Source organism: Arachis hypogaea, chromosome 15, assembly GCF_003086295.3.
Source record: "Arachis hypogaea cultivar Tifrunner chromosome 15, arahy.Tifrunner.gnm2.J5K5, whole genome shotgun sequence".
NCBI classification, from domain to species: domain Eukaryota; kingdom Viridiplantae; phylum Streptophyta; class Magnoliopsida; order Fabales; family Fabaceae; genus Arachis; species Arachis hypogaea.
Window position 1 is genome coordinate 159,811,049 of NC_092050.1, and position 13,778 is coordinate 159,824,826.

At 33.0% G+C, this 13,778-nt stretch overlaps 1 protein-coding gene and 1 long non-coding RNA gene across 2 annotated transcripts; one reads left to right on the forward strand and one right to left on the reverse strand.

Moving 5' to 3' along the window:
• The first annotated feature begins 701 nt into the window (after positions 1-701).
• Positions 702-5,126, forward strand: LOC140179356 (uncharacterized). The gene is made up of 2 exons (XR_011872923.1): positions 702-1,024; positions 4,429-5,126. It is a non-coding gene; the product is annotated as an uncharacterized lncRNA (long non-coding RNA).
• Positions 5,127-7,854: 2,728 nt separating this feature from the next.
• On the reverse strand, positions 7,855-11,480 carry LOC112751968 (uncharacterized). The gene is made up of 4 exons (XM_025801315.3): positions 11,288-11,480; positions 10,591-10,720; positions 8,164-10,310; positions 7,855-8,045 (listed from the first exon to the last, which is right to left on the reverse strand). Exons 2-4 carry the CDS (start codon positions 10,697-10,699, stop codon positions 7,980-7,982), a joined length of 2,322 nt encoding a protein of 773 aa, XP_025657100.1. The 5' UTR covers positions 10,700-10,720; positions 11,288-11,480; the 3' UTR covers positions 7,855-7,979.
• Positions 11,481-13,778: the final 2,298 nt, after the last annotated feature.

The window sequence follows — 13,778 nt, forward strand, 5'->3', positions numbered from 1 at the left end:
TTTTTTGGTATATTTATTTTCGACAATGGTCTTTCTCCACTAGGCCACCACCAATAAAATAATTTTTTCAAAAATATATTAATTTTAATAGTTTATTTGACGGTTTTTTATGTTTTAGGGTTTAGGGTTTAGGGTTTTTGCTAAGAGTTATATTGTCTTTCACATGGATGAAAATCTATGATGCACGGACACTGACACGGACATGGGACACGACACACACGACACGGGACACGTCGACAGGCGAAATTTAAAATCTTACATGACATGGGGACACGCATACATATAAAATATAAAGTATTTTTTAGATAAATCGTAATGATATTTTGATATTTTAGTGATATTAAAATATAAATTAAATTTTTTTAATTATTTTTAATGTCTTATTTTAATTAAGTATTTAAAATATTTTTTGTTTTAATAAATAATAATATATACTATATCTAAATATATGTTAAGAATAAGACTGGACACGCTGACACGTGATGGTATTTAGGTGTGTCTAGGCATGTCCGGCAAAGAATTTTTATTTTTTATTAAAACACAGTTGGACACATTAGACACGCGTGTCGGTGAGTGTCGTATCCAAAATGTGTCCGACACGCGAACACGACAACTCAGCAAAGTGTCCGTACTTCATAAATAAAAATGGATCGGATTGGTGTTCACACTTTAAAAAAGGAGTTGCATGGGGCACATGCCCCACTTAATCCTTTATTTTCCATCCCTTATCCGTTTCCCTTTCTCTACCTCATTCTTTCCCTTCTTTTCGTCATTTTATTTCTTTGCAATCCAACTGGCAACTACACACACCCACTAACACATACAACAACAAATCCTTCTCCCTCATCCTACTTCTTTCTCCTTTTCCTTCTCTCCTTTATCACTCAATAACCAAAAGAAAAAGTTCTATCTCATATATATATTTTTTTTTCATTTCTCACAACTCCGTTAGAAGAAATCAAGTTATTAGAGAGTGAGGAGAACAATTCTATTTTTGATGTCCAATGATAATTAAGGTTTTAAGGTAACTTATTGACTCAACAATTACTTATATTCTAAGTTTTATCATTCCTATAATTATGAGTAACAACAAATTCGCATTAAGGTTTATAAAGTTAGGAAATGTGGGACTCTTTTTCAATTGAGCTAAATTATGTTAAATTTTTAATATTGTTAGCTCACAAATACTATTATCGTCTTATTTTTAGAGTTATAGAGTTAATGTTCAGCAATTGGTTGTTGGTGTCTTTGAATGCTTGGTGAATATTATGTTTATGATTATTTTTATATACATCATCATTAATGCCTAATTATATTCATGATTTTAGCATTTGAAAAAATATTAATTTATTGTAATATTTGAATTATTATCGAGAATAGAGGTTTATTTTTGTGAAGCTCTTAATTTAGTAAATGCACATGAGACAACATATATATGATCTATAAAGCTTATATACCTCCAAGTATGGTATGTATATATAGTTGGTTCATGATGAAACTTAGGGATATGTTGCAAGTATTAAAAAGTTTTTTATATATTATGTAGTTTGAATTGGTTTGGGAGATTCTAACTAAAAAGAATGTAATTAATTGTGGCATAATATTAACTTAAATGTATCTGTTTTTACACTTCATCTAATAAAGACGTTGCTAACCTAACGTATAGATCACACGTTGAATTTGTTATCCCGTATAAACACACAAGATAAGATGGTTATTTTAGAGGTGGAGTCACTCAAGTGTGTATTATTGGAATTTAATTCTTGGATCGCGAACTCCCATTTCAATTATGTTGACTTATTTTTATTATAATTCTCTCTATCAATTGGATAATAATGTGTATATTATGATGTTTTTTTTTTGTGTGTAATAATTTTCCCTATCAATCATTGACTCATATTAATATTAGTAGGATGATAAATATTTTGTACTCAAAATTCAAAATTAAAAGTTTTATACAACCAATAAAATAATAAATGGTAAGATTTAAAGTATATCAAGCAAAATTGTTTATTTATGTTTTTTTTACTAAAGGTATTTTTGTGAATATTCAATTTTCCAAAACATATAATCATAATTGTGTGTTTATTGCAATAATCATGGATTTATTCAAATCATTTGTTTCCGGGCAAAGTGGTTATCATGAAATTAGAAGAAAAATTTACTATCTTTAGCAAATTGAAAGTTATTGAATAAATTCTTAGGCTGCATTCGCGGTATGGGGTGTTGAGACTGAAATTGGGATATTAGAATTCAGTATTGTATTTAGTATGTAGGACTGAAAATGGGTAAAATAGAATTTGGACACCACAACACATATGCCGAATAGCGGGGTTATTTTTGAAAATTGCGCCCAAATTCCAGTGGTTAGTCAACAGACGTGGTTTGGGGCGCGGGGATTAGTTTTTGTGGCAACTTTCAGCAACCGCTGCAAATCAGGTTGTTAATTTTGCGGCGGTCTATCACCGTCGCTATATTAGTTAGTGGATTTCAAAAATAATTTGCTGCGGTTACAAAACCGTCGTTATTTTATTTGGGTTTTTTTAAAAAATTGTAATGATTTTGAACTGCAGCAATATCATACATGAGCTCAAAAAAAAAAAGGTGACTACCTACAATAGTTTATAAAGTAAATAGCCATTTTGGCATCCGAAAAATTCAACTTTTGACAAAATGAACTTCCACATTTTTTTTTGACAAAATGACCTTCGAAAAATATATTCTGTTTGACGAAGTGACCCAAACGTTTAGTCAATGATTTTGTCATCTAGTCAACAGTTAAATTTTTCATGAAAATACTAATTTGTCATTGTCTTCTCTTGTAAAATTACTAATTTACCCCTCTCATAACCACTTCTTCCATCACCCCCTACCCAATCACACTCCACAAACCCTGAATGACTCTCTCATTCACCATTCACAGTGCCTCCATTCTCCATTCTCATCACCTATCACTCATCAGTTTTCTCTTCTCCCACACACTCTAGTCTCACACATCATGCACCATTCATAGCGTCTCACACTCTTGCTCTGCCTTCCACGATTAACCACTTCTGGACGTTCACTGTATGCAATTCCATGCGCCTAGGGCTTTGTTGTCCACGATTCCCTATGCCCGAAGCTTTGCCGTCCGCAATTCACGAAGCCTGGAGCTCCACCATCCATGATTTATCGCGCCTCAAGCTCTGCCATCTCTCACCTCCCCGAGCGTCACTGCCTTCGTTTGGCCAGTATCATGGCTGACCCACCATCCGCTCCTCCGAGTTATATGGTGTTTTCATCCTCTTCTCTAACCCTCTTCTTCGTGGTATACCATTTTCTACTTCTATGTTCTCTTTTTTTTTTTGTTCTTGTATTTTATGATGCTGGTGATCCTAGTGAGGGTAGTGGAATGGAGTGGTAGAAAGAGAGATGGAATAGGGTAAAAAGAAGAGGTAGAGTGGGAGTGACAGCGACAATGATGATGCAGTAGGTGAGATTGGGTGGTGGATACGGGTGGTGACAGAATAATGAGATGGAGAAAAAGAATGGGGTCGGATGGGTGTGATGGTAGTGATGATGATGACAAAGATAGATTAGTAATTTCATTGAAATTTAACTTTTGACTGGATGAATAAACTATTGACCAAACGTTTGAGGTACTTTGTCAAACGAAATATATTTTTCGGGGGTCATTTTGTCAAAAACAAATGTTGAGATCCGTTTTGTCAAAACCTGAGTCTTTCGGGTGCCAAAATTGTTATTTACTCATAATTTATACTATTTTTCTTTACTATAACATGTTTTCTTTACATCATATTTTATTAAACTTGAGATATTAACATAAAAGAACACTAAAAAGGTAGTAGTAACGTATGGTAGCACAATAAGTTGGGGAGGTAAAAGTTATAACGGTGAAGATGAAAGGGGTGTTACCGTGGTGGTAGTAATGGTGATAATTGGTCTGTTAAAATTTGGCAGACTTTTAAACAAATGCTTCGCATTGTCTCAAAATAATAATATTATGAATGTATTATTTGTAGTTTTTTTGGTTAAAAAGAATCATGTTCAAGGAAAGAAAAGAAGAAAACGGTTTAATAACTAAATCGTAAAATTACCATTTCAAACCGTATCGTTTTAAATAATCGGCATCTGAGAAATTGGTAGCAGAGAGTATCTCAGCTCCAAATCATGATTAGAATAATTTACTAAAGCTAAATCATTCAAGAAAAGGTAGTAGTAAAGTTTTCATAGATGAATTTTAACTCGAGGTTGAAATTCATCGTTATTGGTACGATTTTCAGCTTGTAATACGCTTTTACTTCTCTCTGTATATCCTTTTCTTTTCACTTATCTCATCTATATCCACCTTATTATATTGTGATGTGGTGATTTTCGGATATTTATCGAATTCTCATCACATAATTTTCAAAAATTAATTATGTGAAGACTCAGGATGTTACACAAATTCCTACCAATCCACTAGCAGCACACTCAAATGCACCAACTAAGATGATCCCTAGCCAATCGAAAGGGGTTCCAGTTACACAGGAGTCTCAAGCTTCACCAATTCCCACCAAGTTCATACTTTATTTGTAATCTATTTTTTGTTAGAAATTATATTGTTCTACAATGTGAATCTGATTAGCGAATTGACTTTGTCCATCGTGATTGTAAAAAGCAAGATCAAGGCCTCCAAAACTTCATGTTGTTAAAGAAAAAGCGAAAACTCCAGCCTCATCACAACCGGCTACAGCTGCAATAATTCCGATTTTGGCTGAAACAATCAAGGGAACCAGTTCACAACTGCAAAGGAACTAGCTAGCTTCATGACTTTTGTGGCAAGTCCGGAGTTCAAACGTCTGAGAAAGAAAGATAAAGATGTTTGAGATGTATTAGGTGTCAGTGACTAAATTGTGTGTTTTGTAAAGTGCTAAGAACCTTTTGGCATTATAGACATATTGCTAAGTATTTTGTACAAGTCTGTTATCTTTTAGTATAGTCCAAATTTAGGTGACTTATGCTTGATATTTTGAAGACTTGCTTAGTTTTTATAGACTTGGTATTATGAAGACTATGCTAGCATGCTTCTATCGACATACAAATGCTTCAGTTTCAATATATATGATAAAACTTAATTTATCTTATGAGTAATTAAGTGTTTATTTTCTTACTTGTTTGCAGTTATAGTCCATGTGAACATCTGCAGGTTGAGTAAAAATTGGTTAAAGGAATGTCAAAATGCAAGTTGCATGATTGATAATGGAAAAGAAAAAATTTCCAAACACATTTACTAAATTTCATCAATACTTTTAAAAGGATCTAGAGGTAATGACCAAATCAGTACCCGAAAGATTCAAACGCTGACATTTTGGTACCTCACTATTGTTATTGATAAAATGGTCCTTAAAAGATTTTAAAATTTGACAAGCGTGCCCCCGAGCTCGCCGGAGCAAATTTCTGGCAAGCACAATGCTGATGTGGCCACCGTGTTTTGGTGACTTGGCAAACCACCTCCAAAGTTCCCTCCCCAACGCACACTCCCTCCCCTTCCCTCTCCCTCCCAGTCGCAGCCCCCATCCCCAACGCACACTTCTCCCCCATCGCAGTCCCCGCCGCATCACAACCCCCTCCCTAACGTATACTTCCCCTTCCTCCCTCAACACCACCATTCACAGCAACAACAACTTTAACATCAATAGCAACAACAACATCCACCACTTTCCCTCTCTAACGCACACTATCCCTCCCTCCCTCAACCCCACTACTCGCAGTAACAATAGCCTTAATATCAACAACAACAATAATCTCCATCACTCTCCCTTCCCCAATGCACACTCCCCTCTCCTTTCCTCAACACCACCATTCACAGCAACAACAACCTCAACATCAACAGAGTTGCCCCAAATCATGAATTGTCCCAAATTTTTAGGTTAAATTATTATTCAAAAAGATTACTAACAATAAAACTCAGAGAAAACAAACAAATTCATATACAATAATCAAAATAAAATAAAATAAAATAAAATAAAACTTAATACAAACACCACCAAAGCAAGAATAGAAGAAGAACACCAGACACAGAGGGGCACGACACGATGGAGCCAAGATGGAACCCATACAGAGGAGGCATGGCAGCGACTGGGGGCTAGCAGCAAGCAGATACAAGCAGTGAAGGTGCACAAACAACGCAATGCCACGAAGGAGACAGATGACACTGGCAGACGCAGAAGACCCGACGACGAGATGGCGATAGTGCGGTGTCGATGACACTGGCTCTGTAAGACTGAGAAGGTTGAACTCCACTGCTATTTGGGGGAGAGTGAGTTGAGAGTGTGAGACACTGTATTGGGAAGGGGATTAGAATTCAAAGGGGCAAGGGAAGTGGATTAGGGTTCAGGAAGGGGGATTTTGGATTGAGGAGAGGGGAAGTGCGTTGGGGATGGGGGATTAGGGTTAGGGAGGGGGATGGAAGGATTAGGGTTGGGGAGGGGGGAGAGTGCATCCAGGAAGGGAAAGGGGGGAGTGCGTTGGGGAGGGGGAAGAAGAAGGTGCGTTGGAAAGGAAGAAAAGAAGAATTAGGGTGGGGGAGAGTTTTTGCCATGTCATCAAAACGTAGTGGCCATGTCAGCACTGTGCTTGCCGGAGATGTGTTCCGGCGAACTCGTGGGTACGCTTGTCAAATTTTAAAATCTTTTAAGGACCATTTTATCAATAATAATAGTGAGATACAAAAATGTCAGCGTTTGAATCTTTCGAGTACTGATTTGGTCATTACCTCAAAGGATCTAATAAAATAACAAAATCACCAATACTTTTAAAATTTTCTACTTTTTCATAGATGACATACAAAGTGCCCCAGGTACTAACATAAGCACTATTACTCCAGCAAACATGAAAATAATCAACATCTTAAATACTCTAACTTTAGCTTCTAAACTACCTATTTTCCAACCTGATTTCACTTTTCAATTTTCATAATCATTCTCTGCTTCTGCCTCATTATTTACAACTTCAAAAACTTCATATTCATTATCATCTGTCCAACTAAAGTAGTTATAGTGACTGCCTTTCTGCACATATCAAGTGCAAAAGGTGAATCTCACATTAATGGTAAAGGGATTCAAGAAACTATAGTTCATAGCAAATTAAACTCACACGATATCTTGGACAAGGGTGAAACAATTTTCCTAAATTTTTTGGTGTCCCAAATTTTTTAATGATAATTTTCAACCCACAAAAACAGGTTTTGTCCATATTCATCCTCCTTCTTAGCTTGGAGAATCGAAGCTAGTTAGCGACTGTGGCAATAACCCACCACTTCGTCCTCCACTAATACTCCACATCATGCCTTCTAAACCTGGATAATGGTTTTGCACCACTGTAACACCACTCAACCAGATGAATTAATATCTTTGTGGATTTTGGGGATTATGCTTTATACAAATGGAGTCAGGGACTTTTTCAACGTAATATAGTGAATATATGTTATCAGCTTCCATCTTGATACACAACTGTCAACACATGTATCAATTAACGCTCCATGTGTACCAACGTTGACAAAAACTTAGTCTAAAAATGGAAGAACAAACAAAATTAATGTTTAATATTTAAGGAACAAATTTGGTTGAAAAAATTATTTGGAGACAAAAATGACGATCGACAGTGATTAATTTGTTCATTAACCCATAAAAATAAAGACTAAACAAAGAACACGCGAGTAATGCTCTCTAAATTCCCATTTGACGGCCAAATTGAAATTCCCAATTTTTCCAACAATAAAAAATGAAACAAACAAAAAGATAACGATAAGTATCCAAACATACATGTTTATTTTGGAATCTAAATAGGGTTGGTTTAATGGGAGCTATATGCTTAACGCTTAAGCGAATCACGATTAAATGGCTCAAACTCAAACGAGTACAAGCTTAATACCAAAAAATTAGATGTTATGTAGGGTACAGCAATAATTTAAATTGTTAGATAAACCGCCATAATCTTTAAATATTTTCAGGCACTCTCCCAAAAAGAATTGCACAAGTCAATGAATGGCAACAGTGCAACAGCTGAAACAGGACCAAAACAGAAACCTAGTTAAACCTGTTCTATTTAAACTCTTTTAACCAGAAATGTTAAATACTAATGTTCAGATTTTGGCAGAGACGAACCAGCCTTGGAATTCACCTTTTTCAGAAGATTCTTTAATTCACTATCCAGTTTGGCTCTCATCTGGGGAGGAAGATTATTCCCTGAATTCTCCAGCATTGATGTCATCATCTGCAAGTTCTGCCTAATAATGTTAAGCGGAGGATGTGCCTCACCAGGCGTTGGTGTGGACCCGATAGGCCACTTAGGGGTCCTCATTTGCATTGTCGACCCAGTTGGCCGAGTAGGGGTCATCAATTGCATCGTTGACCCAGTTGGCCGGATAGGGTTCATCATTTGCATCGTTGACCCAGTCGGCTGAGTAGTGGTCATCAATTGCGCTATGCATCCATTTGGTCGAGGAGAGTTCATAAATTGCACTGCGGACCCAATTGGCTGTGTAGAGGTCATCAATTTTGCCGGGGTCATCAATTGCCCTGTACACCCATTAGGCCGAGTAGGGGTCATCTTTTGTGCCTTGGAGCTAGTCGGCAGAGAAGAGGTCATTGGTTGCACCACGGACCCAAGTGGCCAAGCGGAGGTTATCAATTGAGTCAGTGGTGGAGAGGCTGCAGCAAGGTGGTGGAGCTTGCAGTCTACAAGAGCTGCACCAAATGGGTTGTTCTGCTGTAAACTATGGAAAGCTTCTCCGGCATCTGCATTTTTGACAAAAACAATTTGGGCACTAGCAGTGTCCTTAAACAACTTCGTGTCAGATGCCTTCAGGGGGCCAAACCGGAAAAACGCTGCCATTAAATCTTCTTTTGATGGAACATAATCCCCTGGTGCAAATCGTAGAAGAAGACAATTTCCACCTGCTTCGCCATTGTCCTCTGGTCTACCAGAACTAGTTTTAGTTCTCGTACATGTAGACAAAATTCTTGACCGCTCTGATTTCCATTCAGATGAAGGTATGCTGACATTGTCAAATTCTGTTAAGATTGAATTGGATTCAGAGACAGTACCATTCAAATCAGGTATTTCTGCAGCAAGTTTAGTACTAGGGCACCCTTCTGCTACTTTCTCTGTTCTATCTTTGATTCCTGTTTCATTAACCATGACAGTACCCACCTCTGGTGTAACATGTTCGTTCATTGGATTTCTTTCTGATACTTTATCCATTCTGCATTTAGACCCCGTTTCATTAACCATGACATTACCGACAACCAGTTTAGCAGGAATCTTGCACATGCCATTACAAGTATTATTTCCATCAAATCCTTCTCGAGCTACATTTAAATCTGGATTTAGACGCATTAAAACCAGGGCTTCTTTATTTTCACCATTATTCTGACAAATACCACTGGGTATGGATGGAGATTCTAGTTGCAGATCTATTATTAGTGAACTGCATTTGGTGCTTTGCGTATTAACTGAAGCAGCTTGAGCACTTTGATGCCCTTGTGCAGCTTCGTCCTTATTTTTCATTTCTGACCCAGCATTTTCAGATGCAAGGCAAGTTAGACTTTGGGGAGCTTCAGGAACTGAGATGTATCCGCCAATGCTCTCATTTGAAGTCTTCTCCAAATTTTCCAGCTGATTTAATGATACTTCTTCCACCTTTCTTCGTTTCAGTTTTCTCACAGGCTTCTTAGTGTCGACTGTAGAAGAACAGCTTATATTCACATCCGACAGCCCAGAAAGAGATTTCATCTTAGGCCTTAATTTATTCTCCAATTTATCATACTTTCTTTTTCTCTTCTCATTTTTTTTATTGTGTACATCACTGCCCACAGTTTTCTCAGTATTTCCTCCATTTACATTAACCAAAGAACTAGCAAGTTCAGCCTCGTCATGAAATTCTGATATTCTATATCTGTAGAAGAATGACTCAAATAAATCAAAACGTTTATCCTTCATGGGAAACATACAATCAACAGCCTTAGAATAAAGTCCCGAAAGTAACTCCTTTGAAGATGCATTTATGAATTCTGAACTACTGAGTATAGCACTAGGGCTGACAAATTTTCTGTACCAGATCTTTCGGAACCTCTTGCTAACCAAGTTAGCATACGAAGAAGATCCCTTAGCAAGCTTAGTAGCTATGTTTTTATTCTTAGCTTTGCGAGTAGGACGCGGAGTCCTCAAATCTTCTGGTTCTTCCGGCAAACATCCTTTTTTCAGTGCCATGTCTGTGTAGGGATAAGATAAATACTTACTCTTCTTCCGATCTCGGGAATCAGAGCCTACAATAATAAGAGAAAAATGTAAAAACTTCCTAACCCATTCAATAATCCATATATGTGGATTTTAAAACGTAGATTAACAATTCAACATCAAAATTCTTTGGTGCATGTATGCCAAATAGGAATCATAACATATAAAATGTTCAACTTTGAAACATCATTTACAAAATAACTTTTTTGTATTTTAAGCATACAACTACAACTGGAAATATTCACAACCACTGTAATTTAATCAGAGGAAATAAATGTGATTTTGTAATTTATATAGAAAATATCTTACAGCTTTCGATCTTCTCCGAAGCTTTTCCATTCATGCTAGTGTTTTCAGTGAGTTTTTTCTCATCACCAGAATTAGTGTTCACTCTTTCTGCTGCCTGATCCACTTCCATTCCTGCCTTTAATACGTCATTCTACGGAATGTACACAAATGAAAGTCACAGCCAAGATTGGTAAACTTCTTAAATGAAGAAAACAAAAAACAGTTAAGCCATACACGCCGACACTATAGAAGGAAGAAAATTACACATGAAACTCTTATACTATAAGACGATAACAGCTTATCAATTAAAAAACCACATTAAAAAATTCCCCTATAAAGTTGATAAAATATGAACTTTACTTTGCTAAGATTGAAAATATGACTCAATTCCTTGCATGTTGGAATGAAGTCAATGATTTGTTATAACTGGACCTTTGCATCTTCAGGCCTAAACTACAAATGAGAAGAATGCGGGTGAAAAGACAATGTACCGCCAGAATCCCCCCAAAAAAAATCTATAGTAAAATCTGTTAAAAAGTCAAGAACATGTTTATGCCCTAATATGAATCCTTGTAAACTACATAACCTTAGCAACGTAAAGTTGTAAAAACTTGTAATTGGTAGGTTCTTCATGCACTACCTAAATTCTCTAAGATGGATGTTAAATCGCGAATCAAATTACATAACAAGTGTGGTGAGAAGGTTGGGCTTTGCGTACCAGAAAACATAGTGGAACTGCGTCGGGAGAGTATCGGAGAGGGAGGGAATGGTTTCAGGAGCGAAATGCTGGGTCCGATCGAAGGGAGAGGGAGATCGCTGCGACCTGGGAGTGAGTGGTCTTCTCTTTCTCTCGAGTTAGGGTGTGCGCAGTTTCTTTTTGTTTTGGTAAATTACTAAATTATAAAGTGCAATCCTCCTCACAAATCTTTTTTTAAAACAAACTTGACAATGATTGTGCGTATTCTGAAATTTTTAAAAATCTATTATATCTCGAATTTTTTTTTTATGTTAACGGGTTATATTTTTTAAAGTATTTTTTATTTTATTTTATTTATTTATTTAATTTGATTGAGATAAATATTAAATTATTTAATATTTTATTTGACTACAGTAATTATAATTAATCAATTATATTAATTATTTGATTTGATTAAAATAAATGAATTAATTTTATTTTAATTTATATTAATTTTTTTATTTTATGTATTTTGATTAATGATTTTTAAAATATTATAATTAATTATTTATTTGATTTGATTGAGATAATATTAAATTATTTAATATTTTATTTCACCACATTAACTATAAACTAATCAATTATATTAATTACTTGATTTGACTGAAAAAAATAAATTAATTTTGTTTTAATTTGCATTCATTTTTTTGTCTTATATATTTTGATTAATAATTTTTAAAAGTGTCATAAATTTTATATGGCATATTTAAAAGATATTTTTTATTGTCAAATAATTATAATTAATTTATTATATTAGTTATTTAATTTAATTAATTTAAATATATGTTGTTTGATTCAATTTAGTGTTACATTAATGTTTGAGTTGTTGTTTACTAAGAATTCTTTTTTATTTTCTTTCTTGATCTCAAATATTTTTATTTTAAATTTTAGATTTTTATTTATTGTTTATATTTTTTATTTTAATATCAAATCTAATATTTTTATTAATATTTTTTAGTAATTTATTGTCTAGTAGTTATATTTCCACCATAAATTATATAATCATAAATATTTTTTCAATTTATTAAAAAAAATAATTTCATTCATTTTTTTTATTTTATCTATTTATATATTTCATAAATTATTTACTGCAAAAAATTATATATGTTAGAAGAGAATCTCATTTTTTTATTAATTGTTCTTCCATTTGATAATAACTTTTTTCTCTTATGCACAATATTTCAATTTTTTTTTATAAACTATAAAATATTCTTATTTGTTATTATATTCTATCTCTTTTATTTCTTCTGTTGTGTTTTTATATAGTTAAGTTTTTATAATTTTTTATTATAAATTTTATCTTTTTTATCGCATATTAAGTTAATTTATCATAATTCTTCATATATTGAGTCTTTTTAATATTTAAATTATATTTTTTACATATTTAATTTTCTTTCTAATATAGGAGATTGAGTGATGAAACAACATCGATAAATATTGTTGTACATTTTCTTCTTTCTTTTCATCTTTTCCGTTTTTCTACTTTTTTTTTTGTAGTGATTATGAGTAATTATATACAATGGTGTTTATGCATAAAGATAAATATAAATTGTATCATATCTTCTCTTAGTAAAATTTTTATTATCTATCTTCAAATAGAAAAAAATATTATAAATTACTTTAAACTAATAATAATAAGCCAGTTATCATTGTAGGCAACTGTAGAATTTAAAACATATATATATGTTTTAAATAAATATTATTATTGATATGTTAATATTAAATAAATATTTGCTGAAAATAAATATTTTTTTATCTTTTCATTTAAAATATTATTATTGATATGTTAATATTAAAAATATAAAAAATAAACATACTTTAAAAAAATACTTTAGGTCGTTTGATCTTTATAAAATTAAAATAATTAATTAATTAATTATTAATTTTTCAATTGTAACCATTTTTTTAATAAAAAATAATTTATAAATTGTGTTTCAAATTTTATGAATTTATTAATTTTTAAATTTTAAAATATAAAATATATATGTATATAGTTTGGTACAATTTTTGTTGTTGTTATTTTTTAAGTTGTAATTAATTTTTTAATATAAACACTTACATATATTAGATGAGTAAAACGAAATTTAAGAATTTTAATATTGACTTCGTTGCAAATTTATTTATTTAAATTTATTTTAATATTTTATTCAATAAATTTAATTTATTTATTTTAGTATTTTCTATTTAGATTGTTATTTTAACTTTATTTTGTTATCAATATTTTTGTAATATTAAATTTTTTTATGCTTGAAGGATTTTAATTTGTTGAGGAAAAAATTATTTTCAGTGAATAAATATTTTTCTATCTTTTTATTTAAAATGTTATTATTGGTATATTAGTATTAAAAATATAAAAGATAAAGCATATATACTTAAAAAAATGTATTATGAGATTAAATAATTTTATGATTGTGGGTATTTGTCTACACAGGAGAGTGTGTAGAGAACATTAACTTATGATATTCATCGGAGA

What these genes read in the sequence shown, in the direction of transcription:
- LOC112751968 (XM_025801315.3), bottom strand. Translation starts at nt 10,699, where the DNA reads ATGGAAGTGGATCAGGCAGCAGAAAGAGTGAACACTAATTCTGGTGAT. An exon ending in TTCGGAGAAGATCGAAAGCT is followed by an intron (nt 10,311 to 10,590) that starts GTAAGATATTTT and finishes TTATTATTGTAG; the next exon opens with GCTCTGATTCCCGAGATCGG. An exon ending in TAAAGAATCTTCTGAAAAAG is followed by an intron (nt 8,046 to 8,163) that starts GTGAATTCCAAG and finishes GTCCTGTTTCAG; the next exon opens with CTGTTGCACTGTTGCCATTC.